The sequence below is a fragment of the Debaryomyces fabryi genome, assembly GCF_001447935.2.
Source record: "Debaryomyces fabryi strain CBS 789 chromosome Unknown contig00110, whole genome shotgun sequence".
NCBI classification, from domain to species: Eukaryota; Fungi; Ascomycota; class Pichiomycetes; order Serinales; family Debaryomycetaceae; genus Debaryomyces; species Debaryomyces fabryi.
In genome coordinates, this window is record NW_015385536.1 from 20,137 (window position 1) to 35,609 (window position 15,473).

The 15,473-nt window shown below is 33.7% G+C and overlaps 8 protein-coding genes across 8 annotated transcripts; 3 read left to right on the forward strand and 5 right to left on the reverse strand.

Moving 5' to 3' along the window:
• Positions 1-351: 351 nt before the first annotated feature.
• On the reverse strand, positions 352-1,698 carry ERD1 (Erd1p; the record flags this gene model as incomplete). The annotated part of the gene is made up of 1 exon (XM_015613098.1): positions 352-1,698. One exon carries the CDS (start codon positions 1,696-1,698, stop codon positions 352-354), a length of 1,347 nt encoding a protein of 448 aa, XP_015466076.1.
• Positions 1,699-2,699: 1,001 nt separating this feature from the next.
• AC631_04270 (uncharacterized protein) lies at positions 2,700-3,509 on the reverse strand (the record flags this gene model as incomplete). The annotated part of the gene is made up of 1 exon (XM_015613099.1): positions 2,700-3,509. One exon carries the CDS (start codon positions 3,507-3,509, stop codon positions 2,700-2,702), a length of 810 nt encoding a protein of 269 aa, XP_015466077.1.
• A 204-nt stretch (positions 3,510-3,713) lies between these two features.
• Positions 3,714-4,316, forward strand: AC631_04271 (uncharacterized protein; the record flags this gene model as incomplete). Its single annotated transcript, XM_015613100.1, has 1 exon — positions 3,714-4,316. One exon carries the CDS (start codon positions 3,714-3,716, stop codon positions 4,314-4,316), a length of 603 nt encoding a protein of 200 aa, XP_015466078.1.
• Positions 4,317-4,447: 131 nt separating this feature from the next.
• Positions 4,448-8,044, reverse strand: IRE1 (bifunctional endoribonuclease/protein kinase; the record flags this gene model as incomplete). Its single annotated transcript, XM_015613101.1, has 1 exon — positions 4,448-8,044. One exon carries the CDS (start codon positions 8,042-8,044, stop codon positions 4,448-4,450), a length of 3,597 nt encoding a protein of 1,198 aa, XP_015466079.1.
• Positions 8,045-8,367: 323 nt separating this feature from the next.
• AC631_04273 (uncharacterized protein) lies at positions 8,368-11,190 on the forward strand (the record flags this gene model as incomplete). Its single annotated transcript, XM_015613102.1, has 1 exon — positions 8,368-11,190. One exon carries the CDS (start codon positions 8,368-8,370, stop codon positions 11,188-11,190), a length of 2,823 nt encoding a protein of 940 aa, XP_015466080.1.
• Positions 11,191-11,257: 67 nt separating this feature from the next.
• Positions 11,258-12,175, reverse strand: AC631_04274 (uncharacterized protein; the record flags this gene model as incomplete). The annotated part of the gene is made up of 1 exon (XM_015613103.1): positions 11,258-12,175. One exon carries the CDS (start codon positions 12,173-12,175, stop codon positions 11,258-11,260), a length of 918 nt encoding a protein of 305 aa, XP_015466081.1.
• Positions 12,176-12,341: 166 nt separating this feature from the next.
• MTO1 (tRNA modification protein) lies at positions 12,342-14,411 on the forward strand (the record flags this gene model as incomplete). Its single annotated transcript, XM_015613104.1, has 1 exon — positions 12,342-14,411. One exon carries the CDS (start codon positions 12,342-12,344, stop codon positions 14,409-14,411), a length of 2,070 nt encoding a protein of 689 aa, XP_015466082.1.
• Positions 14,412-14,488: 77 nt separating this feature from the next.
• On the reverse strand, positions 14,489-15,388 carry AC631_04276 (uncharacterized protein; the record flags this gene model as incomplete). Its single annotated transcript, XM_015613105.1, has 1 exon — positions 14,489-15,388. The coding sequence occupies one exon, from the start codon at positions 15,386-15,388 to the stop codon at positions 14,489-14,491; it is 900 nt and encodes a 299-aa protein (XP_015466083.1).
• Positions 15,389-15,473: the final 85 nt, after the last annotated feature.

The following is a 15,473-nucleotide window of genomic DNA, read 5'->3' on the forward strand; positions in this document are numbered from 1 at the left end:
CATCGGTACCATGTCATCGGTTTTCGTTATATACGCCCTTATCAAGTCACCTTTGAAATACCAATGGGCAAGTGAAAACAGAATTAGTCCAAAGGCTGACTTAGCCTGGAGAACTGCATCTCAAAAATGGCTTGATAACCAATAAATGGGTATTTATATGCCAAGGAGAAGTTGGAATAGGAGATTAGGAGAGGTTTAGGAAGAAACGTATAGAGAGTCCAAGTTGAATACCTGAGGGTCTAATTCAACCAATGTTCATTGTATCTTTAAGATCTTTATATTTTGCATGATTATATTCGAGTTAATGTATAGTAATACACAAATCTATGTCTATATAAGGGAAATTCGTAATTAGGTATCTCTTTTATCTACATTTGTCATTTCGATATCGTCTGAGCTGATTGTCTCTTGCAACTTCACCCAATCACTCTCTAATTTGACAAAACACCATAACCATCTTCTAACAATTTCTAAGACTTCAACCACTACATACCCCAAGGAAAAAGAATCGGAGCCAAACAAAAATGCCCCTAATTTATTAACCATGTATCGATTCTCCACTTCGTTGGTTATAAAAAGCTTAAAGATCCAAAGGAATCGCAATATGAAGTCAATTACTATGACGCAATAATACCCAAAAATATTCCCATAAATGAGTTGATGTGATGGCCTTAAAATAGTGTAGTTTGCTATTTTGTTTGACTTAAAGAAGATGTCAAATAATCCAAATCCCCAATCCATTTTGATATCCCAAATAAATGTATATGTAGAATTTAGAACTGAGCAAAAGTACCACCAGGAATTTAATTTGGTTAACCTAACCAATACCTCATTCTCTTTAAGCTGCTCATTGTTATCTGGAGACAAAGTTTGAAGTGTCATTTTAATTAATAAATTAATGATCAAAGGGCCTATGGCTGTACTATACTTGACCATATTGAAAAAATGCAGCACATTTTTTGTACATGAGTATTCATACCAACATTGTTTTATACGAATAAGCGTAGGAATACATAATATTATGAATTCAAGTTTAATGTTGTATGGGCTTTCAGATGTGTAATAGTTGACCCATACAAATAAGCCAATATCGTTTATCACTTTGCTGTAAGACGTTAACGTATCCGATATCAAAATGTCATTAGTTCTCATTGTGGAAGAGTTAATGTTTCCCAATAAAATTCTTTTCACAGTAGTATAGACCCGGTATTGTCCAATTGATTTGCTGGTAGTTTTCGACCCAGATTGATAGAAAACTTTGTAGAATATGTACAAGAATGCTATAAGAGGAATCATTTTGTACAAGAACGACACTATTATATTCTGGTTTTCTTGCTCTGGATCATCGTATTTCAATTCAATCACCAAATACAAACAATAGCCCACAAAATTATAAAGCGTTATGGATCGAAGTGTGGTCCAGACTCCCTTTAGCAAAAGTTGATTCTCAATCCGTTCCGCAGGTAATGTAGATTCAAATTCGCCTGTGCTCGGTAGGCGACGATCCAATTGTGTATAATTATGAGTTGAATATGATAAATTCAATAATTGTAAAATATTAAGTCGTGAATAGTATGTACACAAATATATTATTGAGTACCATAGGTATACACCTAACTGTATTATGAACAATATCCTGAAAGGTAATGGAACCAAGTCATTGAAATAGACTCCAGAAGCCTCTGACTGCTCAGCCATATCGTTGTTATAGAATAAAATAGTAGTAGCTTCATGGTAAGATAGCTGTGATTTCTGTTTACTTGTTCAGTTACTTCCGAGAAGAAAATATCACGTGCTCTGCAGAAGAAGATTTGACCGGAAGTTGGTTCGACTCTGTGAAAGACTACAGTGTACCTGAATATGAAGACATACAAAAGTGGCTTACAAAGAAGGACATAGGCCTACGGTGGAAGTCTGCATTAGCTAAGAGCCCAGTAAAGTTAATTAGCTAAGAAATCGTCGATTAAACATCAGTTGAGGCAAAATACTAAGCTTCAGACGTGATCACTTAGTGATTCACGATTTAGGTATGATTTAATCAGAAGTATTCATGATTAGCATGGAAACATCATAAGCCAGTTTTTGTTAATCAGCTGATATTCAGATCGTTTGATCTCGTTGAAGCAACAAATATTCATACATAGTATTATTGGAAGGGTGATAATCTATATTCATGGATTAAATAACAGAGAAAATAAGGAAAAGAGCCACAGGCCCGAAAAGGTGACAAAAATCTATAAAAAAGAACATCCTGAACAAGACTAGAAATGGTTTTCTATTTCATTTTACTGGTAATTGTTAGTAAATGTTAACTACTGGATTTGTAAAGTAATGAGATACAATTACACTTCAGAATTTTCAGTGTGTTTGGCATTGAATCGAATCGGTCATAGTCCTGTAAAAGGAGCCTCCGTTTGGGGCGACATCGTGTCATCACGGTAATATTATCTCATTCTCCTATGTGATAGTATACATACTCTTTGTTGTAGAGAAGTAAATAAAAAGAAGAAAAAAGGTGCAACGAGGTTTCTTTAGTACGCCTATTTTTTTCCACATCGAAATTTTCTCAGATGAGATTTAATGTTACCCGGCGCTAATCTAAATCGTAGGGCTTAATGTATGGAAAGGTCAGATATATACACAGATATACTTGAATTAAGACGTTGTATGTTGATATGTACTATATATGGACATTAAGATTATTTCTTCTTGCTAGTGAATTTTTTTGATTTTTCTTTTCTGGTATTTTCTCTTCTCTCAGCTTTAGTCAAATATCTAAACTTCTTCTTCTTGACTTTGTCTTTGTTTGTAGGTTTAGCTACACCACAAAGGACAGCATAATTCTTAGCCCTCTTTATAGACTCATCTAGTATTTCCTCAGATTTCTTCAAGTTAACATTATTAGCTTTAGCAATCTCATGCAAATCTGTTTGTTGAGCATTCACAATGGCAGGATTATCTATGGATTCGACGGTCACAGTTGTTTCATCGTCTATTATTGCATTGGAATCGGGTAAAAGTTGTTCTTCGTCTACTTTGTATACTTCTTTATGCTGAAGAATTCCTTTTGGAAGATTATGCTTATGCTTTGGTGCACTCGTGGAATTTTCATCCGTATTTTGGTCACTGCCAGTATCCTCTCCAAAACCAGTCCAGTTTTCATCATCTTCCTCGCCATTTTCTTTAGTGCTGTCTTCGTCTTCACTATCATTGAAATGAGTTATTTCCTTGACTGTCTCGTTGAACTTCTTAAGTTGCGTTTCAATGTCCTTTTTCTTTTCCTCTCTCATCTTCTTTCTTTCCTCTATCCTAGCTAACCTATCTTGCTCCTTATTATACTCTTGTGCTTTCTTCTGTCTTTGCAATTTTCTTTTATGAAACCCTGTCAAGTATTCTTGACGGGAATCTTTATCAAATACTACTTCATCAACCCCATACTTCTTGGCCTGCTTTTGGGCATACTTCTTACCCCCTGTTAAGATCTCTCTGTTAGTTCTTACAGGTGCCATAGTGTACTCTAATTATATAAATAGTAACTTGAAAAGAATTAAATCTTGTAATGAGCATCGCACTTCAATAAATTTTATCAAGAAATAAAAAGACTATTAAATATTTATCAACAAATTATTCTTTTGCATACATTACTAAATTAAAAATTGGATAGGCCATTTAGATAAATATTCCACATAACTATCAGAAAACATCGATATAACATGGAAAATATTGATAACGTAAAATTATTCGTCCAGTCGTTGGATAATTCAATAGACCAACTTACAGAAAAATTGGAACCTATTTTAAAGAAGTCATTAGAAGAGACAATAGCAGCATCAGATTCACAAATGGAACGCATAAAGATATACAATAATTACTCTTATGTATTAATTTCAGTACTATTTTCATACTTGAAAACCCTTGGCATAAATACGGATCAACATCCTATCATGAAGGAATTGACAAGAATTAAGCTGTACATGAAGAGATACAAAGATCTCGAAACTAAATTAGCTACGAAAGATACGTCGAAGGAAGATGCTGAAGCTGCAAGAACTTTTATTCAGAATACCCTTGGTACCAAAATAAACGGTGGTGGTGCTGCGATAAATTCCAATATGAGCTCACCAGCTATAAGTTCGTCAAACTTTACTGGCGTTCATACAAAATTTAGTGATCCTGAAAACAACAGTGACTCAGAATCCTCATCTAAATCTAATACATCTAAAGCATTAGCGAAGAAGAAGTTATCTCTGAAACCTAAGAGTAAACCTTCGAAAGTAACAAAACCACAAAGCAAATCTAAACGTTCGAATAAATGAGTATATAATTAATAAATATATTGTATATTGTATGATGTACGAATTAAAATAAAAACTTAAGTTTAAAATGATGTAGATGCATTATGATTGTAGAAATGAAATCAAATGATGCTTGTGATAATAAATATGATTTACGAATAAAATTCCTCGAATATATGCTCATCTTTTAAGTTTGCCTCGACTATAAAGTATACTTCCATTAGTAACTTTGGAAACTTCTCATTGAAATAAATATAAAACCCGTTTGGTAAAGGACTCATTTTTTGTTGCAAAGCAGGAGGCATATCGTTAAAATGATGATACTTATTCCTAAAGGCTCTTAACAAGTCCATAAGCTTCTCGGGTTGATATTTTCTATATTTTCCTAAATTATCCATAAATTCAGTATCAAATTTATTATGCCAGTTCCCTTGATGAACATTTATAGATATACTTTCCAATTTTAAAAGTAGATCACTTGGTGGGTCTCTTCTTTCAATTTCAAATCGATCACTTACCTTTAATAAAAACTCTAATTTTTTATTTACTGGCCAAAAATAAGGATGTTTCAAAATTGCTGATGTGTCAGGCCTCATTTTAGGATTATGGTTAATCATGGAGGCTATCAAATGTGACAGCTCAACATGATCTATTGGACAATTAAATTTCAACGCGGATAAGTCATATTCACCTTTAATTATATTTCCTTCCCGAAGGTATCTATCACCAAATGGATGAGAACCCTTTGTTAATATATAGAAAAACACACAACCCAACGAAAAAATATCAATTGCTTTAGTCAACCTCTTACCATTGACATTTGAAGTCGTCGTAGTTATGGAATGACGTGAAGAAGAGCCCACCGACGAAATCGTATCAGGCGAAATTTCCAGTAAATCATGATGTAATAATAATTCAGGCGCTCTCCAACCAGATGTCCCCAGAGCAGCATTTTGAGTAGTAGCTCTGAAGGAAGACTGATCAGCATCTAACTTCTTGCATAAACCAAAATCAGAAATTAATAATCTTGCAGAAGGGTTGGCTGAATTATTTGCAGATTTTTTCAAGTCTGCAACCAATATGTTTTGAGGCTTTAAATCCCTATGAACAATTTTCAAAGAATGTAAGTAATGCAACCCACTTACGAGTTGGTGTAACACATCGTTAGCATTAACATCCCTCAATCGAATATCCTTTGGGAATGATTTTGATCTTTCTATGATATCTTCTAAAGAACATAAACATAGCTCTAATGCAATGTATAAAAATTTTTCAGTTTCACTCAGTTGTGAGCAGAAGTACCTTATAACATTTGGATGGTCATCGCTTTCTTGTAATAGTTTAACTTCGTGGTTAGCAATATCATAAAAATCAAGTAACATTCGCTTCACCGCGACCGGCCTATTTTCAAACGTCCCTTGATATACTATGGTTCCATGTGAGCCATAACCTAAAATTTTGTCAGTGATTATTAGATTATTTTCAATTTGCAATTTCTTTGTTGGGATTTTAGTAACTTTAGATTTAACTAAGCTTTTAGTATTGATAATATCACCAGTGTCAATATCACTATTAGCGCTTTCTTTATCTTGTGAATCATTAGCATATTCTGTCGAAGCTCGTTTAGTTTTGTTACTTCGTTTGCCTCCACGGCTTCCTCTTTTACGTTTCTTTTTAGTAGTTGTATCCTCAAGATTATTCTCACTATTAGAATCCTCGTAATTGAGTTCACGATTTTCAAACTCACCTCTATTCTCATCACTATTACGATCAACATTGGAATCTGACTTCTCAAGCGCTTCATTCGGTGTGATAATTGTAACCTTTTTTATGGGTCTTTCTTTACCCTCATCAATGTTAATACCATTGTTCTTGGCATAATCATTGCTGGAAATTCCTTCGTTATAATTGTCAGGTATATTAATATTATTCAATTCATCTGAAGAAGATATAATAGAATCGGTAGTCTCAACATTCGACGAAGCCATAGCAACATCAGTATCCTGTTTCTCATTCTTTACTTCATCATCAGCTGCTATAGTATTGATTATTTTCTCGTCTGGAAAACTGTTTCCTGCCTTTTGCTCTGAATCAAGGGTTATACTCTTATCAAGGATGAAGTTTTTCAATCTTTTCCCTAGTTTTCCAAATTTACCGAAAGACATTAATAATGCTAACAACACCAAGATAACGATAACATCTTCACAGATTCTTTTGATAAGCGATAATGATGTGATTGTTGTAGAGTTATTGCTATCAGGGGTTGATAAATACTTATTTGAATTTCCAGAATCTAATAATAATAAATCTTGGCTGGTAGATGTTTGTGGTATTTTGGATTCATTTATTTCATCTTGCTCAGGTTTGGACAATCTAATACCATCTATAATATTTGGAATTGGATTGTTTTCTAAATTCTCCGGTAAACCTGTTGACTTACCATCTCCAATTTTCTTTATAGCTTCATCTTTATATCCCATAAATCGTGATATTGGCTGATACAGATTATCAGATGTTAAGTGATTGAATTTATGAATACCACGAATCAAGTTTTCCGCTATCTTATTAGACTCAGGATCAGCATCAGAAACTTGAAATGTTTTCAAAAAGTCTACGTTGATATCTGGTGAATTTTGATGACCTAATTTATACAATGCCATTTGATAATCCGATATAGGAGCACTTTTGATTAGTGTGGGATAATTATTGAAACTCATAGCAAACCATTCTTGACTGTTTGACGTTTTATTGATGAAGCATAAATCACTGTTTGCTGATTGTTCAGTAGAACTGGCTTGCAAATCATTCAAGTATTTTAATGGATGTGGCAAAACGACATAATCATTTAGTGACTTCATATTGTTGAAAACATCAAATACATTGACAGCCAACAGTGGCAACTTACTAATCCAAACTGGTGTTCCTATGTCTTTATTTATAGCTAGCAATGATTTATCGTGAAATGGTGTGAAATAAAGTTTGTCCATACTTTGCTGATTTTGTACAATTAAATCGTTATCAATATTATTAGGGCCCCATTGGGAGTAGGTTACGTTCCATACTATGTTTGATTTTTCTTTGGAATGGATAGACAATTCGTAAGTTGTCTTGCCGAGCATGATAGTATCTTGCTGATCTAAGTCTCGACTATGATAGTGTGTGTTGGGATTCGGGCATTTCTCTTCATTTCCAAATACCGACTTGATTTCTCCCGTATATATGTTAATAGTAAAAAGGGATGTCTTTCTAGTACCAGTATAAATTTTATCATCTCCGCTTAACGAAAATGGAGATTCGAGTACTAGATCTTTAATGCTAGTTGGTAGTTTATTGAGGCCAAATTGGGGCACAAAATAGTATAAGGATCCATCCTTATAAGGCTCAACAAACCATAAGATGTTAGATTGTGTTTTTTCATTATCATGATGGCCACTGGCTGAGCTATTAGTGGCTATTTTTACTAATGGCTCTTCTATTGGCAACGTCCACAACAAAGCACCACTATTTCTTTCAATGCCATGCAAGTTTCCGTCTATATCGCTCACCAAAAGTAAGTCCGTAAGCTTCCAATCTTTTATAGATCTGAAATCTAATGGTGTTACATTGGAATTCTCTATTGCCGCCGGTCTCCGATCAATATCATCTCTTCGTATTATATCTTTATTCACTTTCTCTAGTCGAGGAGAACAATTTATAATGCAAATATGTATGAAGAAACTAAGAAATATCAATATTATATTAAAATGCATATTAGTAGTTCAATTGAATAGTCTTTAATTATTCACCGCTTAATCGATTTAGTTCAGAGCTATTCTAGATTATTAGGATCCCTCTTTAAATTCGTTCCACTTTAACAATATCGGTGCCTCCTATGTCTATCTATGATATAATCTTCTTGCTATAGTAAATGCTATTATCGTCCCAATTCTTAGATAATTCCATTTGATTCACCAAATATTTTGTGTAATGAAAAAAAAATCATGAATAGCGTGACAACAAGTTTTGCGACATTTCAAGATAATGAAATCGATTCATAGATACAATTGTAGTAAATAGGCAGATTCCTAGACCAATGCTTAGTTCATCAACCAATGAGTCTCGCCTAAGTCGAGAGAACTCAATTATAAATGAAGATACGTCAATAGATGATATCTTTACACATTTAACTATTCCACAAATTCAGAAATTGAATAAAGAATATAAACAGAATGTCACGAATGCTAAGAATGATTTACATGGTTTGGTGGGTAATAAATATCGAGATCTAATTAAAATTGCAGAGGATATTAGTAACATGTACGCAGTGACAAGTGAGGTTGATCAAAAATTGTCTGATTTGTCGTATGGACAATCGAGGTTTGTTAGTTTTAATACTCTGAATTCTTTTTCCAAGTATAGCAGCTCGATCAGAAGGAAGGACGCTAGTGAAGCTAGAAGAAATGAAAAATTGACCATTTTGAAAAATATCATCAACAATCAATTAGTGTCATTTGAAATAAGGCTATTATCGTCACATCAGAGACCACCATTGAAAAACACTGCTAACTACATATACTATGCAAAATGTTTTTATACGTTGGAATGCATTTTTGAAGATACATTGAAAGCCGAAAAACACTTGGCTGATAAATTGACAGCATTCAAAGCATCATTTGTAACTTTCTTGGAAGCAGAGCTTGCAAGCTATAATGCATTTAGTCTGACATCATACTCTAATGATGCGGGTAATTACAAACCGTCACAGAATCTTGTGTGGGAAGATTTTGTAAATATATCTAGTGGTTATCTTGTCAATGATGATTTGGATGACTTTGATGAGGATGATGAAGAAGAAGATGATGAAATGAGGTTGCACGATACAGATCATATTGAAGATTCGGATCCTGAAGAGACGTTGCACGAAACTTACAATAAAGTTTCACCTCCTATTATCAATTACCTAATTGCCTACATAATTTTGAATCATAAAAATGAAAAGATGCATACATTGACTAAGGTCCACGACAAGTTCATAAAATTGAGATATGACTTTTTAGACAACGTTTTAAAGAAGATTTTATCAACGTCACAACCAGCAAATACTTGTCATATTAACTTTTACAAAATTTTTAAGTACATTGAAAACACCTGTGATTATGTTTCTAGATATTTCAATACTGAAAAGGCTACCAAAAATGAATTGTTGAAAGACTTAAAACAAGCTACTGGTACTTGGAAAGCATCTAGCTTAATAGGATTTCATAATTGGATTGAGAATGAGAATGTTGAATTTAATTACGACTTAATTTTAATAGATATTTGCAATTCTGAAGAAGTATCTATTAATGAATTCCCTGATCTATTAGCCAGATTCAGCGATAATTTGATAAAACAGATTTCTAATGGTAGCGAGGAAGGCATTAGCAGTCTTTCAAACTCTTTTGTCATCTTTCACAATTTCATTATAAGTTTAAAGAAATTGGATGTTTCAATGATTGGAAATGGTTCTAATTCGAAATTAATCGAGCTACTCTCAAATTCCCTGAAAAATAACAACACCATTGCAACGACTTTGCTTGAGAATGTCATTTCAAAAACAAATCACATATATACTATTCTCTTCGACAATTTATCCTGCAAATCGAAACTGAGTACTAATATATTATCAACTATCAAAGGGATTGTCGCAAACAAGAACTTTAATTCTGGAACAAAAGGTCTCGAATTATTTTCATCAGATTTAGTTGAAACTATTGATACCGATTTAAACAAATATATTGACTTCGTGGCTCAAATTTCGTCCTTGCCATCATTATCCACCGCAAATCATGACATCTGTCATCAAATCAATATTTGGTTTGATACATATTTGGAATACTCAGATATAATAAACATCAAAAAAGATTTTGATTTGAATAGATTAACCCCTAGCAATTGTTTGAGCCATTTATCTGAAGTTCTTTCAAAAAACAAATCTTCTCTGACCGGAAAGTGGGGCAATTTTACAAGAGAATTGATGTTAAAGGAATTTAAAGCTTTGACTGAAAATTTCAACGAGACTTTATATAATAAAATTGATGATATAATTGAAGAAATTGGAATATTGATAGATGACAGTGAGAAAAATAATGACGTGGAGACCTTATATTACTTATTACGGGTTTTATTAACCTTGTTGGAGAGATTGGTTAACTTTGATAAAAATCAAAATGATCGGATTTGCAAACCAGTATCTGCCTTACTTGCTTCATGTAAAGATATATTTAGTACAATTGTCAAAAAGATTCCTTATATTAGTAATAATAATGAACCGTCGTTTATGGAATCGTTTGACAAGTTCGTTACTAATTTATTCTCAAATTCAAGTGACGTATTAAGTCTGGACTTACCTAATAGGCCTTCGCTCAGATTGTCATCATTAGTATTCTATTTATCGTCCACGTATTTGACACCCTTTAGTGCTGATTACGCAAAAGATTGTGATTATGGAAAATTATTTCTGAATAAGCATGTAAATGAAATGTTTACTGAATTGAAAAGGGAATGGATTTTAGAAGATTTAATTCAAAAGAAGGTTATAGACAAGTTGCCCAGCTCTGCTAATAATACTGATGATATAAAGGAGCCTATTAAGAGTAAAGATGAACATTTATCAACCAACAATGAGATAGATGATTCGTCTATCACTAAAGAGAAGTATCATTTGGTGTTTGCAAATGTAGTTTACTTGTTACAGTTCGCTAATGGTGCACCTATCAGTGACATGACTAATTCACTAATTCAAGACCATGTCAGAAAATTAAATGCAGCAACAGGAAACAAAATAGATGAACCATCTATGAAGCATATCATTAAGAACATTTCTGAGTTTTACAAATCCAATAAGGGTATATGTTTACCATTACTGATTTCCTAATCTATAGATTTATTTATTTGAGTAAGGTCATAATATACAATTTATAGCATGCAAAAATACATACATATTAATAAAGATAAATTTTTGAGCCACCCTCCTTCGTCAATATACTAAGGGCTTCGGGAGTTTCTTTTATATCCCAAATGTTTTGTTGTTTTTGGTCTAAATATGAATTGTCGACTATGACGATTTTGATCTCATCCTTGTGTAACTCCAGGTCTTCGCTATTTAAAACTTTCAAAAGTCTTCCAGGAGTACAACAGAGAATACGTGATCTAGTTGATTTGACCAATTTCAAGTCAACATCAAGCTTGTTTTTGTTGATGAGTTTTAAAGATGAGCCTGATATCTCACGAGTAGCACGGTGAATGTCACAAGCACGTAATGCTGACATTGATACTATGGCAATAAATTTTCTTTCTTCTACTTCTGGTTTATCACTATTTGAAATATCTTGACTTTTATCGTCTTTTTTAGTCTTTTTGTTCTTGTTTTTCTTATTTTTCTTGTTGTCATGAGAAGGCAACATATTTTTGAACTTCCCAAGAATAAATTTGGATAAATTATCCAAGCTACGTTTTTCTTCGTTAAACTCTGAGGTTGATCTGAAATCAGTCTTATTAAAGTACAATTCAGATAATTCTAGCGTTGACAAGTTGGGATTTTTTTGGCTTATTTTATTATTGATGAAATCTGCAATTACATCTGTAGATGATTCTTTTGACAAGTTTTTCTTCTGTGCAATGTCCATCTCCATTTTCACTTTCTTCTTTTCTTGCAACTTTGATGTCTTTGCTTTTCTCTTTTTACCATTATTACTTTCAGATTCGGTTTTGGCCTTACTTGATTCTTGATCAGATGCATCGTTATCATTTTCAAGTTCTGAATCTGGATTGATCTCTTCCCCCGAGGAAAAATCAACGTTGTATTCTAAACCATCATCCAAGTCATCGCCTACTGTAGATATGCTTTCTAATTTACTCATACTGTTCTATAGTCTTTCCGTATTAATATCTTTAAACTATAAATTTTTTTTATAGTGATGAGATATTGTATAAAAATTGACGCAAAAAAATGAACCTTCTTTTAAGGTCGTAATTAAATACTAAACAATAGCACATTATTACGGAATATTATAGAGTTAAGCTAATATGCTACGGTTCTCTGAAAGATTCATTCCAAAAATTTCAACTACGAAGTTTTACCAACAGAGCAGATCTATTATTATTAATGCTGATTTACAAAGAAAATTAGATGAATCAACGAATCATCCTGTTGTAGTTATAGGAGGAGGACATGCTGGATGTGAAGCTGCTACAGGGTCAGCAAGGTCCGGAACTTTGACTACTTTGATTACACCTAGTGTGGATAAAATTGGCACAGCATCCTGTAATCCATCAATGGGTGGTGTCGGAAAAGGAACTCTACTTCGAGAAATTGATGCATTAGATGGTGTTTCGGCTCGTATTACTGACAAAGCAGGTATTCATTTTAAAATATTAAATGCCTCCAAAGGTGCTGCAGTACATGGTCCTCGTGCTCAGATTGATAGAAAGATATATTTAACTGAAATGCAAGAAGAGATATTGAACTATGAAAACTTGAGAGTACTTGAAGCTCAAGTTGAGGATATTATTATTGAGCCCCCAAGAGATCAAGTCATTGACGTTTCAGGTCGAAACTTTGGAATAGTGAGGGGGGTTGTATTATCTGATGGCAGTATCTTAAAATGTTCTAAAGTAGTTGTTACAACGGGTACTTTTTTGGGAGGTGAAATTCACATAGGTCTTTCTTGTCACCCTGCAGGGCGTATGGGCGAAGAGGCAACATTTGGCTTGTCTAAGACTTTTCGTGATGCCAGCTTTCGCTTGGGGCGCTTGAAGACGGGTACTCCCCCAAGACTCTCATCGAAGACCATAGATTATACAAACTTGGCTCCTCAACTTTCTGATTACCCTCCACAGCCGATGTCTTTTATGAACGATCAAGTAGATCTTCAAGAACAGCTAATGAAATGTCATATGACGGCCACAACACCCGAATTGCATAAACTTATCGCTGATAATCTAGATAAATCAATACATATCAGAGAAACTGTCAAGGGTCCTCGATATTGCCCATCTATTGAATCTAAAATTATAAAGTTCCCGCAGAAATCTACTCACCTTGTATGGCTTGAACCTGAAGGATTGGATACTGACTTGGTTTACCCCAATGGTATATCATGCACAATGCCAGCTGAAATACAAGAGAAAATGGTAAAATTGATGCCTGGTTGCGAAAATGTTACCATGATACAACCAGGTTATGGTGTTGAATATGACTATGTTGATCCAAGAGAGTTAAAAATGACCTTAGAAACAAAGCTAGTTGATGGACTTTATCTTGCAGGACAGATTAATGGTACTACAGGTTACGAAGAGGCAGCCGCCCAAGGATGCTTAGCAGGTATTAATGCTGGTTTGGCTTATGCAAACAAGCCATCGTTGGATATTCATAGGTCAGATGGGTATCTAGGGGTATTGGTTGATGATTTAATTACCAAAGGTGTTGAAGAACCTTATAGAATGTTTACTTCACGGTCAGAGTTTAGAATATCTATCAGGTCTGACAATGCAGATAAAAGGTTAACTCAAAAAGGTTACGAAGCTGGTGTTGTTAGTGAACATAGATATAATCACTTCAAGAATGAAATGAAACATTTTGATTCTATAAAGGAACACTTAAAATCTCTATCATTCTCTGGTGCAAAATGGGCACCAGTATTAAAAGGCTCTACTCTGGATATGAGTAGAACTACAGTTGTTGATGGTTGGAAATTACTTTCTTACAAGGATGTGACCCTTTCAGATATAATTCCTCATTTGCATAACTTTACCTCTAATGGAGAGTTACCAGACTTATACAACCACGTTAACAGAAGATTAATGGGACGTATTAATGTCGAAAGTACGTACGAACCTTGGATGAAAAAAGAGGAAGCGCATTTAAGAGCCTATCAAGCTGACGAGAATTTGCTTTTACCTTTGAACTACAATTATACAAATGAAGGAAATTTAAAAATTTCTTATGAAGTTTGCCACTTGTTGAATACTATACAACCTGCAACGATAGGTCAAGCTAGACGTATTCAGGGGGTTACACCAGCTGCAATCTTCGAATTATTTAAATTAGTAAAGGGTAACCAAGCAGAGCTTGCAATGCAGCGAGAACCTAATTAACAAATGCATTTGTCTTGTAAATAATATTTATTAATATACATGTATCTATAGTACAATTATGACTGTCTAGCGCAAACTTATTCAGTTTCACTATCACTTAATATTTTAAAATGTCTTCTATCATTAGTTATATTTATCCGCCTTGGAACAATTTCATTAACGTAATCAGATTCGCTATCACTTGCGTAGCTCCTTGACTGATCTTCCGTTTCATAGGTTTTAGACTTCTGACTATTTGCCCGGCCATGTAAGTTATTATCAAGTGAAATAAGCAACTCCAATGGCAAGAATTCATAAGCCAAGTTACTTATGCTATCAACATCTTGTACTCTATTCTGATCACCAGTACTAAATTTAATCCTATTTAAATAAAGAAGAACATCTTTGATGTTAATTTGATTCCCTTTGTTGTTAGTTCGGTGTTTTGAATATGCTTCCAAGTCCGCTACCACATTCAGAATAAAATCATCAGACTTTTTCTGGATAAACTCATAGATGTCAGAAGATAGTCTCTTGGGCTTTTGATTATGTGTTATTTGTGAAGTCGTAGAACCATTACTCTTTGGAGGTGCAACTTGCAATGACTTTACAACATTTTTTATCATATTCATGGAAAGTTTTATATTGTTTCGTTCTGTTCTAGTTTTATCACTTCCTGTTATTCTAGTGATGTGGGCTCTAGTCATAGGCTTATCGGGTTGTATGACTGAGCTATCACTAATTTCATTATGTTCATTATTTCTATCAAATGCTTCCTCAAACAAATCGTTACTGAAATCATTATCAATTGTATATTCTTCATTCACCACACCATTTAGAGAAGCTAACGATTCCCGTTCTCCCTCTTCTTCTTGATTAGACAAATTTTGTAATTCTAAAAGGTTTTCTCTTGGTGTCGATATAGTTTCTAATAGATCATTAGGCTTTGGTAAACCACTTATATTCATCATATCATCAGTTCCATTACTTTCATTCATATTTGAAAACCCATTATTGTCCCTATTATCTAACTCCAAATCAATCAGGTGTTGATTATCTAATGAATTTTCTTTATCTACCGGA